The 19045-nt window shown below is 33.3% G+C and overlaps 2 protein-coding genes across 3 annotated transcripts; one reads left to right on the top strand and one right to left on the bottom strand.

The window, feature by feature from the left end:
• Window positions 1–3613: 3613 nt before the first annotated feature.
• Window positions 3614–7817, top strand: LOC111394346 (UDP-galactose transporter 1-like). Its single transcript, XM_023020112.1, has 5 exons — window positions 3614–3941; window positions 5227–5476; window positions 5636–5843; window positions 6523–6754; window positions 7377–7817. Exons 1-5 carry the CDS (start codon window positions 3831–3833, stop codon window positions 7596–7598), a joined length of 1023 nt encoding a protein of 340 aa, XP_022875880.1. The 5' UTR covers window positions 3614–3830; the 3' UTR covers window positions 7599–7817.
• A 2363-nt stretch (window positions 7818–10180) lies between these two features.
• LOC111394345 (increased DNA methylation 1-like) lies at window positions 10181–17301 on the bottom strand. 2 transcript variants are annotated; one of them, XM_023020110.1, is made up of 8 exons: window positions 17074–17300; window positions 15091–16897; window positions 14126–14267; window positions 13934–14016; window positions 12650–12876; window positions 11930–12016; window positions 11242–11341; window positions 10181–10848 (listed from the first exon to the last, which is right to left on the bottom strand). In XM_023020110.1, the coding sequence occupies exons 2-8, from the start codon at window positions 16873–16875 to the stop codon at window positions 10618–10620; spliced, it is 2655 nt and encodes an 884-aa protein (XP_022875878.1). In that variant the 5' UTR covers window positions 16876–16897; window positions 17074–17300; the 3' UTR covers window positions 10181–10617. The 2 variants fall into 2 exon arrangements, with proteins under 2 accessions (XP_022875878.1, XP_022875879.1); XM_023020111.1 differs by lacking the exons at window positions 10181–10848; window positions 11242–11341 and adding an exon at window positions 11364–11545 and having other exon boundaries at window positions 17074–17301.
• Window positions 17302–19045: the final 1744 nt, after the last annotated feature.

The raw sequence follows: 19045 nt of genomic DNA, 5'->3' as shown, positions 1-19045 counted from the left end.
TTAGTGGAAAGTCGACTGAAATGCTGCTTCTATGGCTTCCATGGGTAACCCTCTATTCTCTAGACGAGATCATTTAGCTTAGAGGGTCCCACGTGGGGTCCAGTATCCTGTATAAAGTCTGGTAAATTGCTCCCCGGCGAACCAGTTTTTTCCTCCTTAAAATCAACCGTCATTATGGGAATTTGAATATGATATTTGATAAATGTTCACTTTTCTTACCCCGTATTAACCTGCTCGTTGAATTTAGAACCCTTTTTGAGCCATTTTCTGTGAAAATATTTTTGAAATACTGATTTTATTTTTTTTTGGAGAATACGTGATTAAAAAGTAAGGAAAAGTCTATAATGCATCGATATCGATACCCGTATTAGAAACTCTAATGTGTAATTTTTTATAAAAATATTGACTCAACATTTCGTTGACATGTTGATTAATTCTATAAAATCTTTCATCTATATAGTATAAATTTTATTTTATATTTGTTATTAATTTTTTTATTGAAAATTTTTAAATATGAGTATGTATTTGTTATTTAATAATAACATTGAGTTAAAAAAATATAATATTTTTTGAAGGAAAGAAAAATGACCATTGTACAGTGTTGGTATGTAACACGTCCGACTAGGACATGCCACCATGGTTAAAGTGTTTGTGTAATATTGGGAAAGGTTTTGGGTTGATGAGCAAAATTAATATTTTGGAAGAATGTGATTGAAAATGAGATCTATTATTTATTTTTAAAGTAGTGTTTATAGAGAATGGTGCTCAAATAGAGACTATTATGCGCGGGCTATGCACGTGAGTGCGCACACTGTTATAGTTTTAAATTGAGGAGAAAACCCTCATTTCTTCAATTTTTGGCCATATTAGAGGTGTCAAAAATGGATCGAATAGCTTAACTCGTCTAGAGGAGATAAGTTTCGGTAGGATGGTAGCCACTCAAAGATGTCACATTCCCACTTTGTTTCTCTTTCTTTTCATCTTGGTGTCAAAATTTGAATGGTTTCAAGTCTAATTTAAGTGGACGGTTATGCTACATATGCATATAAGATCGTCTTATCGAAGTTTTTCTTTGTCTTGAGAGCCACCTACCGGTGTTTGTGTCCCGGCCTAACCAGTTTGACACTTTAATTGTCTCATACACAAGCATTTGTGTTAATTTGGATTTTAATGTGTGAGATCTTTCTTGTAAGGTATAAGGATTTTGTTGGTATATTCACAAAAAGAATAATTTAATTTAAAAAGAATATTATTTTATTGCAATTAAGTATTGTATAGTATTATTATATGACAAAACCCTTTGCTGCTAGTGGCAACAAATTGGCCTTTACTTTCGTCTAATTGTGCATGTCCGAAGGTATGAAGTTGGAATTACCCTCTCAATAATGGATCTTTCAAGAATATTATTTTATTTTTATTTCATTTCTACTTCTCTATTCCACATTGTTATATGGAATTATATAATTCGTGTTATTATTTTCTCATGCCACAATCGATTCACCTTTCATATATTGGATATACATTAATAAACTCGTTTAAAAACTAGAAATACGAAAGAAAAGACTCTGTAATTACTTTAAAAATTTATCTCGACTCAAGGATTTTTGTTATTACCTCTCCATTCTACTTCTTTAACGTGTGAATTTATAATTAGTGTTACTTTGTCTCAATAATTTTTTGGAATAAACGTATTAAAAATTAAAAATTAGAATTATATCTAAGTTTATACAACACAAATTTAATATAGGATAATATTTGGATCCTTGTAGCTAAAACTATAGTTGCCAAACATTTTCGGGAAAAAACTACCTTAATCTCATGAAAAAAAATTATTTGAAATGAATCTTTTATTATTTGAAATCTACTTTGTCATATTAGTTTTATTAGTGGTTTTCTTCTCATAGAAAATTAATTAGGTAAGCTCCCCCGTTTGCCTCTCCAATAAATTACATTCTATTTTTCTCTTTCCTGTTCTCAACCACACAATCTTTCAAAAAATAAATAGTTATTCATAATTCTCATTTTACAACACTATCAATTCTCTAAAGCAAGAAAGACATAAATATCTAATTAAGTTAAATAGTCATTAATCGTAATATCCCATTTTACAACATTATCATTTTTTTTCAATAGCTAAAATTAGGGATGGACATGGTTCCAACAGAATAAATTGAACCATGAATCAATGATTTTTTGATAATCGAACCAAATAATACATATAGAACCAGACGTGGTGGCTGAGCGCGATGATAGACTACAGGTCATCCCATGTCTCTTATCTATTCATTGATAAAAAATTGACAAATATAATATTTTTTTAGATTCAAAACTAAATTAATCAGATACATTTAACTAATAATTTTCATATAAATAATTTCTAGCCAATTAAATTGCCTAAATTTATGCAAAATTCATACTCACAATGAAACGCAATCTAAAAACTTTTCTAGTCAAACAAAGCACTTTCAAAAAATTATTCAAATTTTTTTTAAAAAAAAGTAACTTTTTAGCTTTTGATTTCAATTTTTAACTTTTCGAAAATCCTAACAGATTGACCCATATCCATATAATTTCAATATTGAAATTATAATCAACGTAAAATATACGTCAAAAAGGATAAACAAACGCGTGAGTTAATATTAAAGCCAAGTGCAATGAATGAAAATGTGCAAGTTAATTCAACAATTGAACGAGTCAAACCATGTAACTTGAAAAAATTTCCAAATCAACTTGAGAATTCACATATGCACAATTAATTCTTCTCACAACACTATCAAGTATTGATTTCCAAAAAAATAAAAATAAAAAAATGTATAGAATTTAATTCTATTAGTATATGTTCAAGATAAATTTAAATAGACTAAATTAAAAAAAAAAAAAAACCGCTTTGTATTACTATAAATAAATAACAACACAATATTATTTTAAATTGTTAGATATATTTTTTGAATAAGCTCTTCACAACGTTTTTCATTTTCATACTTTCCTTGAGGGGCGGGGAGAAGAAAAAGAGAACAGTACAATTAGTCGAGTCTCGTATTTTGATTAGCTTAATACAACACATTATAAATATACATTTTATTGAACATCTACAAAGACATTTTGATCCATCGTAGTCTAGTTTGATCATGATATGGTTATATCAGCATTTGTGGCTGACCTCACATTTTCCCCTACAGATCGATTTAACACATACACATCAAAAAGTACTTATCATATTGAGCCTCTACGATGGCAACTCGGCTATATATCATGCTCATAATTATTTTTTGGAAAATTAGAACCATACGAAACAAGTATTTTTACCCTTGTTTGAGTTCCATTTTTTTTCATTATTATTTTTTCTACAGTATTTATCTTTAACCAAATATTTTTCATTAAAATAATATTACATATAAATAAATTATTTTTAATCATATATTTTTCATTAACTTACTATTTCATAATACATTACAAGAAATTAATGGGAGTCAATGGGGACCAAGTTGTGTTAGTGGGGATTTAACCAATAAAGGGGGGTCGAAGGTGTGAATTGAAGGTAGTGAGAAACCCCCCACACGTTGAGAAGTCAGTCCTAAAAATCAATTATTAATAGCAAAAAAATTAACAAAACATACAAAATTTCTCAATATAAACACCCCAAGAAGAACGAAACTTATGGCGCCCTCTCCAACGTTACACCGCCCTACTCAAATTCTTGCTTCTCTAATGATTTAGTTGGGCGAAATTTTTTTTGGGTTTTTCAGTTTTCTTGTTAAGTCTTTCTTTTTGATAAACAAAAAGAAATTGGCGGATTGTTGTAAATTTTGATCTGGGGTGGTGAAAGAATCATGGAGGAGAGTCGGTTTTATCAGTGGAGTGTAATTCGATCTATATTAGCCATCGTTCAATGGTGGGGTTTCAACGTTACTGTTATTATCATGAACAAATGGATTTTCCAGGTTTGTATGTATCCACAGGCATCAAGAAAAAACTGCTGTTCCTGTTTAATTATTTGTGTTTTAAGTATTTGTACGTGTTCATTTGTTTTTGTCTCTTGTGTTGTTCGAATTTCCTGTGAATAATTTTTCTATTTGATCTTCATCGTTATTTTTGGAAAAGAAATTTTATATTTTATTGGTCTTCAGCTTGAATTAAGGTTCTTAACTTGTTATTACCGTTTCGGAAATTCCAAGAATTTGAATCGTTGATGTTAAACCACCAACGTTTGATTTCAATTTACCGTCTCATTTATTGGACTGCTGCCGCCTACCGGCAATGAATATAGGTTACTTTACAGCCCCTTGAAATGCCAAAGACTTTTCTGAAACTAACAAACTATTTTTGAACGTGTTTGGAAAGTTCCTTTTCTAGTTAGAAGAGACTTTTGAAAGTTCTTTCTCTTGTAGAAAGTTAATGAACTGGCATTTGCTGCAAGCGTATTTTCTCAATTTCAGAAGAGGGTAGAAGCCTGTAAATTTCCAAAATTGAAGCTTACAAAAGCTAGTGATATTGATTATAGTTAGCTAATAGTTTTCATTCTCTTTGTTTGGTGCTTGGAATTTAATCTATTGATACTTTAATGTTTCTTACGACACTCATGAGGCAAGGACTCATTATTGCAATTGAAAAGTGGTCAACTTGATGGAAATCTGAAGAGCTTCTTTTGAGAATAAGTTTTTCTCGTACACATCGAGTCGAGCCTCTCGGTCTATCATTACACATCGAGAAGTAGAAAGAATTACAATCCCCATCCCACCTAAAATTCTAGAAATCGTTGAGAGTTCGAATAGATTCATAGACCGGGTTGACTGATCCATTTTGAATTAAAAAAATTTCTACAGGATCTTTTCCTCTTCCTTCTATGCCTCAGGTTTAAAACCAAGAAAGATTTGTTTTCATGCGGAATGGGCTGATAGAGAGGGGAGAATTTTCTTTATTTAACACATTCAGCATTTTCTTTAAACCGCTATAATCCATTCTAATTGCATTGTGATAATAGGCATTTCTTGTATCTATAGGTCTTCTTTAGTTTACCATGTGGAGTTAACAATGAAAATCCTGAATGATCAAGGATCTGATGGGATGTAATGCATGCTTATATATTGATTTTATAAGCTTTCTTAATTTCTCTTACAATTAAGCTATATTCTTTTCTAAAATATCCGAAACTTTAATTCTCGATATTCATACGTATTGATGATCATGTCCGTGATAATCATTATGGCTTCTTTTTCCTCTTAACAGAAACTGGATTTCAAGTTTCCTTTATCTGTGTCGTGTATACACTTCATATGCTCAGCAGTCGGCGCATACCTGGTAATTAAAGTGCTAAAACTTAAGCCACTTATTCATGTCGACCCTGAAGATCGCTGGAGGAGGATCTTTCCCATGTCAGTTGTATTTTGTATCAACATAGTCTTAGGGAACGTGAGCCTGCGTTACATTCCTGTTTCATTTATGCAAACGATAAAGTCATTCACACCAGCAACAACAGGTGTGTTTTGAGTAAAATTATGTGCCTAGTGTTAGAATCTTTTGTGATTACAAGATAGAAATCAAAGAATCAACAAGATTTAAACACAAATAATGATTTTTTTGGGAATATTGCATCTTGAAATAGATGATGCACCTGATTCTCATGCTTTTGAAACAGTTTTCTTACAGTGGATAGTCTGGAGAAAGCACTTTGATTCCCGAATTTGGGCTTCTTTAATTCCCATTGTTGGAGGGATTTTGTTAACTTCAATCACTGAGCTCAGTTTTAATATGTTTGGCTTTTGTGCTGCTTTATTTGGTTGCCTTGCTACGTCTACGAAGACAATTCTTGCTGAGTCTCTATTACACGGATACAAATTTGACAGGTATTATAATCACTTTCTCCTCCAACCTGCCCCCACCACAATTTCTGCCGAACAAAGAGGATGAACAAATGGGATCGATTAAACCTGTCAAGTTACTCATAGATTGACAATTTTGTGTTCATTCTTCTCTTCATCCCCAACCATTTGAATGCAATTTTTATTTCTTTTTATCTAGTTCTTATAAATTTTAGAGGCGTGCAATCTCATTCCTTTACCACAGAAGCAACTTGGGAACTTTATTTTTTTAATGGAATGTAGAATAGAATATTGATATCTTCTTTGTGAAATTAAATCTTCGTATCAAAAGAACACATCAGAACTCTTAGCACAATTTATCATTTTAATTTGGACTAATGTTCTCCAAGTTTCAGTCCGTTTGTTGAAGTCGAATCAATGTCGATTAATCCCGTTACTTCTACTCTAACTTTCAGGAGATCTTAATTTTTTGTTTCTTATGGAAATTAAGTAATGCCTAAACTGTTGATTCGAGAAAATGGTAATGAAGTTCGTGTTATAGATTGTTGGGTATGATGTTCATTCAACCTAGCTTTGTTTTCTTCGTACTCTCCAGGTGTTCCCTACAGAACACGTCATTATAGTTTCTTTACGGTTTCTACGTGGATTTCTTACTTACCATAATGATTGAGGATTTTGACTTATTTTTTTGTGCTTATGGCAGCATAAACACAGTCTATTATATGGCACCTTTCGCAACAATGATCCTGGCTGTGCCAGCCTTGTTATTGGAAGGACCGGGTGTTATTGAATGGTTTCGCACGTGTCCCTCCCTGTTCTCATCCCTTATTATTATTTTCGGGTCTGGAGTATTTGCATTTTGCCTGAACTTCTCCATCTTTTACGTTATTCACTCTACAACTGCTGTCACCTTTAACGTTTCAGGGAACCTTAAGGTGAGCATCTATTTGGTACCTAATTCCTTTCATTTACGCCAATATATTATTTAGATTGGAAATGGAGGAAGTGTAGGTGAATTAAGTTTGAGAGAAGGTTATGGACAACAAAGAAAGCAAGACTGGATAACTAATGGAGCAGATTATTATTGACTAATCTGGCAAAAGTGAACTGATTTTCGTGAATCGTCACTTCTAAATTTGAACTCTGTTTAGTTTTTGATAGCATAATCATCAACTTATAAATGGGAAATAAGAAACTATTTGAGGGAAGTAAAAAACTTGCACGGCAGGATACTCCATAGCATGGACACTTCACGCTTCAACTAGGGTAACGTGTCCGTATCTGACACGTGTTGACGACATGTTGTGTTAGTACTTTTTTGAAAAATCGCGTGTCTTTGTTAAACAGAGTATTTTTTCGAAAAATCACGTGTCGATATGTACGTTATGCACGTGTCTGTGTCAGTACTTCATGGACAAGATGTCTTTATATAGTTTGCACAATTCTGCAGCTCGTGTAGGATGAAAATGTCAATATCCTCTATCAGTCTCACATATTCAAGAAATGCCTTTGATATGCTCCAGTCATTTATATCCTTCTTGAATTATCTCATTTCAGGTTGCTGTTGCTGTTACATGTTCATGGCTGATCTTTCGAAACCCAATATCATCTTTTAATGCTATGGGATGTGCTATAACACTCATTGGCTGTACATTCTACGGGTACGTGAGGCACAAGCTCTCGCAACAATCACCTGGAACTCCTTTAACTCCTCGAACTCCTAAGGGTAAGATGGAGTTGATTCCTTTGGTAAACGGAAAATTAGACGATAAAGTTTAACAGTCTTGGCCTAGTAGAGAATGACAATAGCCTATTCATATAGAAAAAAGATAAGTTCTGTTCTCTGATTTACAATCACCTGTAAGGTTCAATTGAAAACTCTACCCATTTTTCTTTCCCACCCCAATCTCCTTTAGCCTTGTGGCATGTTTGGGAAGAAAAGTCGAATAATTACGGACATTATTACATACGAAAAATAAGTTAAAATTTTGTTTATTATATTGTTGAATAAGTATTTTTTCACGTTGGTAGACAAATAGACATGCTTCGTGTAACATGCAACGCGGGCTGACCCAAGTCCGGTTTGGCTTCATCAGCTCACGCCCATGTTGGCCGTCTAATTTTTTTTGAAATGAAGCAACATCTAACTAAAATAATTTTGAAAATCCTTGAGAGCCGAAATCATGGCTCGTGCTATGGCTTATGTCGTCTAAAAGTGGGTCGTGTCAAGCATGACATGTTACCCTTATAGAATGAGTAGTTAAAATGGAAGTATTATAGACCCAATCACTAGAAGTTACAAAGGTATATTCTTGAGGATTCATACAAATGCTTGGATAACTAGTGCTTCTACTTCAACTCTAGTATTATAGCACACCAATCAAAAATACAAAGGGAATCCTATAGATTTTATACACAATAACGAATTTATGTATGCTCAGTACACATTCTTATCTTTGACTAACAATAGATACTTCTAATACCATAGTCTTAGCATGCCATGCAAACCTCACCTCACGCTTACATAGTGACACGTGTGCTAGCAAGAGAAGAAGAGGAATCATTGATTATCAACCACTCATTTCTACTACCAGCTTTGGAAGCGGTGTCACCAGCGTCGCCACCCCTCTTCTTTGATGCAAATTTCCAGCCTTCACTTCCACTCATCTGCCTCGAGAAATTTTTTTCCCATTCTTTCACTATGGTATACACATATATGCTCTATTATTGACGGTGGACTATGTAAACTACTCTAGATGTTCTACAAATTAATAACTTTCATAAATTAAATAAATTAGTGTACAATTTATCATATTAATTTAGAGAGGTGAGACTAAGTATGTTGTTAGAAAATCGATTAGAATAAACAAAAGAAGAAAGATAATATGTCATTGAAAATCTTTTTAAAACACATTTTGTCTTAGCATCGTTGTTAATAGAATAATTGAACGTCTACGGTCTACCTCTCACGATACAATGTTTCTTCCAAAACTAGGAGAAATGAAATATTACGAAACATACATAGCCCCTGTTTTGTGGGAACTAAAATTAGTTTTTAGTAGATTTTGATAAAAATTGATGAAATGTGTAGTTAAAAAATTGTAGGTATTATAAAATATGTGATTAAAATTAATTATTGACTATAATTTAGAAAATTTTAATCATTTCCAAACTTTGGCATACTTTACCATTATTCAAGTATCAAATACAATAAAGATACGAGGTAGAACAGTGAAGGCATGTATAAACTTATATATGTGTATCCTGTTCGCTTAATGATTTTTATATGAAACTTATAACAAAGAAATTTTCTACATTATCCCATTTATTTTATTTGGAAAAAAAAAAACTATGTAAACGGCTTAATTCAATTTCAAATGATTTTTAATTATTAAAAACTAAATAAACAATTTTTTTTTTTCATTTCTCCGAAGTCCTAAATTATTTTCAGTATTTTTGAAATATGATGTTTGGACTAATTATTTAATTGGGATTAAACATGAATTTATTATAATATAAATGTCACATACTTCAAAAATAACAAAAATTTTCTCCCCAGTCCAATGCTTGAGAAATATTTCAGGTGATCTCTAAATATTGAGAAGCTCTCTGTTTCGATATAGTCAGAACATCATACACAAGAATCGAGCTTGTTAATGAAAGTTAAAACACTAAAGCTCTTTTTCATTGCACAATTTTTTATGGAAGTAGGAAATTAAAATCTATTTTCTACCTTTTTACATGTTCGATTGTCCAAATTTTCTTGGCAATTGGTTTTCTCGGCAACACCCCAAGCGACCCCTTTTTCCACCTTTTTGAGGAATTGATTTTCCCATGAATTTGATGGTTTTTGGTTTTCCAATATATATATATATATATTTGGCAATTGAAACAAATTTTATCTCCAATGTGACATTTTATCCATTTTATTAACAATTTTTATGAAAAACAAAACTAAATGACCAAAAGTTCTTAAATTTCAATATTTTTTTAGTGAAAAATTATATCAATCAAACACATTTAATTGACAATTCTCAGTAAAACAAGTTTAGACAATTCAATTATCTAAAATTCGTTTTCTTTCTACTCAAATTCCATTCTTACAATCAAATGAACCCTAACTTCTAAATTAGGCTTTTAGAGTTTTCGAGTGAGAACAAGGTCCTCAATAATAAAAAATAAAAGACAAAAAAAGGTCAAAAAATTGCTTCTTTTTTTTTTTTTCTTTTTTTCTTTTTAATTAGAAAGTATCAAGAGTGATAATGCTGCAATTAAATAAGAGGTTAAACAAATATTTTAACAATAATTAAAAATTAAAATTTTATCATTTGCTAAATGATACTATAAAATAAAAACATTTCTATTCAAAGACATTATGTCTAAGCACTGGATATGAGGTCAGTAAGTCTCACCTAACCAAAAATGAACATTCAAATTAAGGATTTATTTTCTATCTTCTCACGTGTCAAAGCAAAAAAAAAATATTTCGAATATTTTTCTATCAAATTCAATCTCTTAAAAAGAGAGAATTTCTTATTTTTTTTTTCCTTATAAAAAAATTGAAAGTCCCTATAAAGTTTAGTTACGTAGACATGGGTACGATTCCCCTATACAACATCGAGTTTATACAAGGACGAAAACTTCAGCCAGTCAGCCCCTTCATGGGTTATCTGCGTCTTTGTGTCCGTCCTTGTTCCTCTTCTTCGACTCCATAGCTATGTTCCAATTTCAGTCGACTCCATAGCTAAGAAGCCATTAGTCAAGTCGGAATCTGAATCAACTGTAGCGGTAACTTCATCTAATTTTCGACTTGACCCTTGATGTCCTCAGTAGGCTCGTCTTGTATAGCTCGCTTTTGTAAAGGTTTCTGTAACATATCAATTCCTGGGAATGCTACTATATTCATTAACGTCATTTCTCGTCTCTTTGACTCTTCAAGAGTCACGAAATGAAAAACCTTTTTCCATGTTTCATTAAGTTCAGATATTGCAGGTATGACCAGTTTCTCAACACCAAGAGAGCCAAGAACCTGAGAAACAATTTGCAGCATAAGAAAGCATAAAACCAGGAGACAGCTTACCAACTAAGAGCATTATCAGCTAAAGCTTATAAAACAAACTTATTTACTTATAAGCTAACTTTTTAAGCTTATCCGAAAGTTCTCAGAGTCTTCCGGTTTTGGTCCATAAAAAATTTATGCAGGCCTTGAACGGCGACCCTTGAGAGTGACAGAGAAATCTGAAAAAGAGTTCAGGGATGTAACAATGGAAGAACTTGGGAGGTCTTCTGGCATTTTTCCCATGGCAATCAGTTAAGATAAAACATAGCAACTAAATAAAATACGAGGGGTAACATGAAACCCCGAGGGAGCTAAAATAGTAACTTGTTCTTCAGACAATTTCACAAAGACACAAAAGCATACCGTTTCAATTGCCTTTAGAAGCCTGCTGCACATCCCTTGACGTCGATACCTCAAACGAGTTCCAATGAAAGGCATCTCGGCTAGCTGACTCCCATGGATCCTGTTTTCAGAGATCATAAACATGTAAATGTTAGTTTTCGCATCTCGGCTAGCTGACTCCCATGGATCCTGTTTTCAGAGATCATAAACATGTAAATGTTAGTTTTCGCATCTCGGCTAGCTGACTCCCATGGATCCTGTTTTCAGAGATCATAAACATGTAAATGTTAGTTTTCGCATCTCGGCTAGCTGACTCCCATGGATCCTGTTTTCAGAGATCATAAACATGTAAATTTTAGTTTTCATTGTGTCACTTCTCATTTTACATTATTGGATAAAATATTCACAACATTGAAAAATCAATGGTAAGAAATTATAGAAATACTTGGATTGATGTCTGATGATATCAGATATAACCATTTGAGAACTCAGTGGAGGAGGATCTTGTATAATGCAAAAACAAGTAACCTTTTCACTTTGGGAAACAAGAAAAAATCAAGGCATTAAAAATCAATCAAATGAGTTATATTTGCCAAAAAGTAAAAAATCAAAGATGAACGATCTTAGAGAATCTCATCTGGGACTGGTAAATAAAGTACTAATCAAAACTCTTATGTAATGTCGGGTACAAAAATCAAGTGCAGACAACCTTATAGATGCAGCTGCAACAATTTCATCACCCTTCTCTAGAATAACGGTACAGAACCCACTGTAGTTCAGCCGTCTAAGGTTTGACCTGAAAATTGCAATAAGAAATAAATAATAAAAGATCCATTTTTTTTGGCCAGCAAAATGTTGCATACAGTAGATTACTCTGCCTTTGACGAAATTGTTACTCAGAGAAAAGATTTAACAGATTTTATAAGAGATCTTTTCCAAGCGAAGCTAATATACAACATTTATAGCATAGAAACCATGGGAAACTTACTAGCAGAGTTTAATTTAACAAGCATCAAAGGTCAAGCGTCTAATATTCCAGAAATTTGGCACGTGCTGTATAATTTTTTAATTCATAAATTCTCAAAATGGCAAGTGGACTGAAATAGAAAACGTCTGAACATCATTTAACATGAATAGAAAGTCTTCAAACAAAAGAAGCCTCTTTAGGAAGCATGTTCCTCAGTACCACAGGCACAATTTCAACTATAACATACAGCACAATGAGTTGCTTTTAGTTCTATTTTGTTTGATAAATCATGATTCAGGATTTTTGAAACAACATAAATCAGACTGAAGAAAGCAGGAAATTTCTTAATGAGAATATCGGTTATCATCACCTGTGCATATGCTATCAACCTCAAAAACTGAATATAAATGACGACTTAAGTTTATGAAACACTTTTATTTCATATAAATTCTTAATGCTTACCCACTGCTGTAGACAATGTTGTGAATAATATTCTTTCCACATTGGTGGTCAATGATAGGTAGAAAACATTCATCCATGACAGAAAAAGCCAGAGCTAATTTGGAATTGCTTTCAACCACCGATGAGTCATCATTGGAAGATGCATCACGATGCTGAAGAATGGTGTAGGAATATCCTCCTTCTAGTTCATGTATCACCCCGAGCAGTACCTGTAGGCTATCAAAAATCTACAGAACGAAGATGTTAGAGCCTTAATACTATTAAAATAAATTTTGAGTTACAAAATGATCACGACTTGGGTTCTTGGAGTCTAATTTAATTAATCGCAATAGAAAAAGATGTTGGGAGTGTTTGACTCTAAAAACACGAAAATAGCAAGATACACGTGTATTAGAAGAATGATTAAAAATATCCCACATGCACTGGAACTAAACGTATTGATTTCAAACTGCCGCAATAATTTCCTCAAATCAGAGATAGTATGCATTATCATTCACTGCAATCTCTAGCTGATAACAAATCACTTTCAATATGTACAAAATAAACATATACCAAGCAGTGAGCCAAGGAAAAAAGTATATGAAAGGAAATGGTATAGTTGAAGGGAGAAGAAAGCTATAAATAGCCCAACATTTTGCGTGCATTCCTCGATAAATGTAGGTAAAACATAATTTGATAAAAAAACCAACTTTGCAGAGTGCATCAAGAAAGATGAGAAATGCATAGCAGATAATCCAACTGAAGGAAATGAAGCCTATACCCACATCCTGATGTTAACTTATAACTTAAGACCTGTAACAATTTGCCTTCAACCACTTTTAACTGAAAGAAATTTCAGCATATTAAACTATTATTTTAGGGAGAAGGGCAAAGGATGTGTCAAATCTTCCCTTCCAAATGTTATTTTTTAGCTCAATGATTGAGCAAATTTTGTCAAGTCTCAGCTATATGAGACTGAACCACGAGGCTTTTTATATTACAATTTTGTTTACTTACATTCTATGGCACGGTTAAAAAAGAAGCTAAGCTTCATATTTACCAACTACCTTGTACGAGGAAAGTTTCATCACTACGAAGTCACTATATGATCTTGTGTTGCAAAATATTATCAAACATCAAAAGTCCTGCATATATTGCTTTATAGAAACACCTTCGCTACAACGTTAATTGAAGCGGATGTGACATCTTCAAGAAAGTCTATCAAAATGGTATTGAACTACAAAATGCCTAATACTATCAAGATTCTGCAGAACAAAGAGTAGCATTATAAAGATAGAAAACTACCTTCTGGCATTCTGGCCCACAAAAGGATGGATTATGGTAATCAATATGACTAGCATCCTTCCCACCAATGCAAGGCAGGTGGACTGCAAAAGACAATAACTGTGAACAACATTGCAATACTACCAGTTATACATGATTAAATAGAAAACGAGATCTCTGGGTAATTGGGAAGGGATGAAGACTGAACCATACATTTTTGCTCACACAAATGACACATAAATAATTCGGACACAACTGAATTGTGATCTTCGTCGATCTTTGAGGTAATTTTACCAGCCACTCCACAGAATTTGCATGAGCAGCATACACAGATCCAATCTCCAGAGGGAACCTTCTGAAAAACAAGAAATGTGAGTATTTATTTTCTCTCAAGTGTGTGTTTGAGCCACATTATTTTTAAAAAATGTATTTTAAAATAGTAGATTGATGGAGAATGTGGTTAAAAAATAATGACAAGTTTTGAATTTGCGTGTAATATTATTTTATTGAAAAATATGGTTGAAATAATGTCAAATTACTATTTAAGAATATATTTTTTTGAAAGAATGTGACTCAAACATGGCCTAAATTTACCAAAAAGAGAGAGGATTGCAATATATTAATATTTTTTTTTGGGAGTAATTAGTCTTTTAACAACAATCTAGTTTCCCTTTTTGAATTACCATATGAAAACATTTGAGTTTCAGTTACTCGATCAAATGTTGTAGAAAATTAACTTAAGTCAAAACTTATTTTCAACAACCAAAGTCCTGAAACATAAGATTGCCAGCTTTCCATGGTGCAGTATGCCATATTTCAACCAAGCAAAATGAAATTTTGTTTCAATCCTGGCTATAAAACAGCGCATAATGATTGATCATGCTGTAGCTTATGAATGGCCATAAACTATGTCTTTATTTTTTCAGAGGAGACAGATGTCAAGTAAAAGCTAGCAAAATGCTACAAAGAGATACACTCTTAATAGCCTACCACATGGCTATTTGAGGGAACCACCAAAAATAAATAGAACTTAGGAATGCAGATGACAGCAAATTCTAAAAGCATCCATGCAATTAAAAGCTGCATCAGCTTGAATTAAAGTACAATCAAACAATAAATGACAAAAGACAGACAGGTTCATACAAAAAAAGTAAGAGAAGCATGTTCCATATTCGTACTTCAATTCCCAAACAGACATTATGGAATGCCGATGGGCAAGCATCGCAACACATCAAATCACCGCCATCTGCACAAATGTTGCATATATCATCATTGGGATCATCACCGTTCATATGCACTGAAACAAATTCAGTTTGATCAGTTGCTGAATGCTTAGTCCAGGAGTCCATGAGGCATTGTTGAAGAGAAACCCCGGATTCCAAATAGATATTTTTAAATGGTTTATGAAGCCCGCTTCCTGCATGAGATTCAAAGTCCCAAATGGTGTGCATTTTATTGCAACAGTTGCAACAGATTCCATCTCTTGTAATCTTCCCTTCGAGCATCAATTCTGTACACTTTCCTCCCTTGTAACTCACCTTCCCACTGGGGGGAACTGCTCCCAAATCAATCATCCATGATAGTAGCGAGCGCTTCCCCTTGTATAGTTCATCATTATCGCTGTCAGATCCTTCCCCCGGTCTACGAGCCCATAGTGTTCGTCTTTTGCCCCTATTTAATCTTGATTTATTTACCCTGCCTAATGATTTACTCTTAGATGACTCCTTTGTAGTAATACCTTTATTAGTCTTTCCAGCACCTTCTTTTATTACCTTAGCTTTCTTTCCTTTCTTTCCCTTCTCAGTGATTCTGAATAGCATGCTGAACACCTCCTCCGGTATCAGGCTGAATGCAGAAACATCTTTATCATCTGCATTACCACCATCAATCCTCTCCTTCAGCTTTCTATAGGCCAAGGTCACAGACCAGTAAGTTCTTCCCTCTCGGTCAACGTAAACAGCATCCTGGTAATCTTTGGATTGCCTCTGCCTGGACTGAATAGTCCACCCTGCCTTCTTAAGCATAGAATCTATCTGATCCCTCACTATCTGCTTCTCTTCCCTACGCCCATTTTCCTTTCCTTCGGTGAACACCTCTTTCCCCGAATCTTCCTTCATCCTCTTTCCCAAATCATCAGGATCAACCTTTATCCTCTTTCCCCTGCCACAAACACCAGTCTTCGCATGATCACCATCTTTCTTAAAGCCATTAGTACCAATGCCTTTATCCTTCACTCGCATGCCTTTTTTCTTCTTTAAAACAATTTCAGAAGCCCCATCGTTCATCTTGGGAGGCCTTCCAACCCGACCCTTAACTTTTTTCCTTCCTCGGCCAGTCCCTTTATTACTCTCATCCGCTGTCTTCTGCCCAGTTATCTTATCATCTTTCTTTAAAACTATTCCTGAAATGCCGTCCTTCACCTTGGGCGGCCTTCCAACCTGACCCTTAACTTTTTTCCTTCCACGTCCAGTCCTCCCATTATAAGTCTCATCCACCTTATCATCTTTCTTTAAAACTATTCCAGGAATCCTGTCCTTCACCTTGGGTGGCCTTCCAACCCGACCATTAACCTTTTTCCTTCCTCGGCCAGTCCCTTTAATACCCTCATCCACTGTTTTGTGCCCTGTTACCTTATCATCATTCTCCCCAAAACTCAACTCACAATCACCATATTTATTTTTGGGGGGCCTACCTCGCCGTCCCTTCATTGTTTTCCTTTTCCGCGAAACCTGCATCTCTCCTTCATCCTTTTCTTCCACATTATCTATTTCCATCTCAATGACTTGTTTTTCACCATCAGTCATAGCCAATGTCCTTGACCTCAAAACCCTCCCCACAAAGCCATTCGAAGTATCCTGCTTTACATTGGCACTTAAAATATCGATTTCTCTCTTCCTTTTTCTCTCAATTGATTTTTTACTCAAATCAAGTATCTCATCTTCTCCTGCTGTTTTTCCATCCATCTCATCAAATTTATGATAAATCCTGCCAAAAAGAAATACACACCAAAAAATCCGTAAAACATAAACAAAATCCCTTCAAAACATAAAACGCACAACAAATCACACCAAATAAACATGAACAGAAAATAATCAGAGAACATCAATGAAGAAAAATCATACCAATTTATGCAACATAAGTCTCTTAAATTAATAATGTACCTTAAATAACACGAACACACTAGTTGTATCTATAGATTCTGCAAGTGGGTTTTGAGCGAATGCGGTGAGATTCTGTAATTTCGGAAGTGAATTGGGAATTAAGCGGAGAAAGCTTTACTCTTGGCATATAATTTGATAAGGGCTCTAAAGGTAGAGTACAGAAGGTAATGGGATGGAATTGTAATTTTAACATGGAAAGAGTTTGTTAAAATTTCCCTCCAATTTTGCTAGCTTCTCTTTAAAAAAATACATATAATTTGAATCTTATAGGCTCTTGTACTTGCTTTTCGACTTGAGATTGGAGCACATTTAGCATGCAGTATTGGATTGTATAATCGGAATTTGTCCTGAGATATTGTTGAAGTTTCGAATTAGGCTTCATGTAGGAGAAATTTGTGTTCTAGTAATAAAAAATATTCTAGTGTTTTCGAAGCGGTACAAGTGATTCAAGTTTTTAGGAAAGGCACCGTTAGGGGCAATCAAATCCCCATATATGATTGTAATGTATTGATGATGAATGAAATTTTTGAGAATTATAATTGTTTTGCATTAATTTTGTCCAAAATTACATTAGAGCTGGAAGAGTCAGCAAAGAGGCGAATAGAGCCATGCGTGAGATTGTAGTGGGGAATTACTTTTATCTGCGGGATTTTGGATGTGAAGCTTATTTTGTGAATTGTGATACCTTGTTTAATTTTATATTGTTCGATATTATTTAACCTACCTTGACAAACACGTCAAGGGTGCATGAAAATTTCTACATGTAAGGTCGGATCAACCGTGCATCAACAAACATGTCATGTAACTTTTTTTTAATTAATATTGTTGAATTTTGTCGGCTTGCTTTGCTTTTATGTTATATTGGACTGGACAGTAATTGATCAAACATCTCACTTGTCTATATTTTCTTAATTTTGTCGCGATACGTCTATTTGTTTTCACACATTAATTTCAATATTAGCATATGGTTGAGGGCTCGTGCCTCATTCTCATAATCAAATCCGCTCTATTTATATATAAATGGTAGATGGACAAGTGCCACACGTGTTTCTTTTCCTTGATCATGTTCAACATTCTTTTAATTGAAAAGAATGACTACACAAATATCTCATTTACCTCTCTAATTTTTATAATATTCCGTTATGTCCGAGAAAACGTATTGAGCCCTTGTTTGAGCCCCATTCTTGTCCAAAAAATGCATTTTTTGAATAATATGTTGATGAGAAGTGTGTGGTTAAAAAATAAAGAAAAATTTTAAATTTGTACATAATATCATTTTTTTTTAAAAATATGTGGTTGAAATGAGGTTAAATCACTGTTGAAGAATGAATTTTGATTAAAAAAAAAAATGGGGCTCAAACAAGGGCTGAATGTATCACATGGAGTTTAAATTTTTCGTACATATATTACCATTTTTAATAATTTTTCGTTCATCTATTGGCATTTTTAATAATGGTTTTGACCTTATTATGTTAATGTTACAAATTAGATTATTTTGGCATAATTACTTGGTTAAAACTAGTAATTAGCTGTCCAAATAAACTCGATAGCATAATTTAAGGTTAACGAAAATCTTTAAATCTTATAATTACTTAACTTAATAAGAAAAGTCTATAATCAATTATTTTAAGAATCCAAGAAAGCATATTAATAGTAGATTATTAATTAGCAATTAATAATTTGCCCAATAATTGACGGAGAGAATAAATTCAACAGCTGTTTTATTCTTTAAATATTGAAGTAGCAATCAGTAGCTTTTGAATGATTCCATGAGTAAGGATAAAAGTGGAATAAAATGTATAAAAGGATAATAATTTTTGGGATAATTGCAACAAAAGCTCCATACTTTTGAAATATTAGCAAACATTTCATAAACATTTCATTTGTTGCAGCCGTCACCCCTTAACTTTACAAACGATGCATGTGAGGTCATTTTGGGTGGTTTCCGTCTAAAATGCTATCAGTTGACCAT

The sequence above is a fragment of the Olea europaea genome, chromosome 5, assembly GCF_002742605.1.
Source record: "Olea europaea var. sylvestris chromosome 5, O_europaea_v1, whole genome shotgun sequence".
Lineage (NCBI taxonomy): Eukaryota > Viridiplantae > Streptophyta > Magnoliopsida > Lamiales > Oleaceae > Olea > Olea europaea.
The sequence above is the reverse complement of the archived record's forward strand: the minus strand, read 5'-3'. Positions and strand labels throughout refer to the sequence as shown.

Coding starts and splice junctions, on each gene's coding strand:
- LOC111394346 (XM_023020112.1), top strand. CDS start 3,831: ATGGAGGAGAGTCGGTTTTATCAGTGGAGTGTAATTCGATCTATATTA. Junction 3,942..5,226: donor TGAACAAATGGATTTTCCAG/GTTTGTATGTAT, acceptor TCCTCTTAACAG/AAACTGGATTTCAAGTTTCC. Junction 6,755..7,376: donor ACGTTTCAGGGAACCTTAAG/GTGAGCATCTAT, acceptor ATCTCATTTCAG/GTTGCTGTTGCTGTTACATG.
- LOC111394345 (XM_023020110.1), bottom strand. CDS start 16,875: ATGGATGGAAAAACAGCAGGAGAAGATGAGATACTTGATTTGAGTAAA. Junction 11,342..11,929: donor GTTGCAGCTGCATCTATAAG/GTTGTCTGCACT, acceptor CTCTGAAAACAG/GATCCATGGGAGTCAGCTAG. Junction 10,849..11,241: donor TTCTAAAGGCAATTGAAACG/GTATGCTTTTGT, acceptor ATTGTTTCTCAG/GTTCTTGGCTCTCTTGGTGT.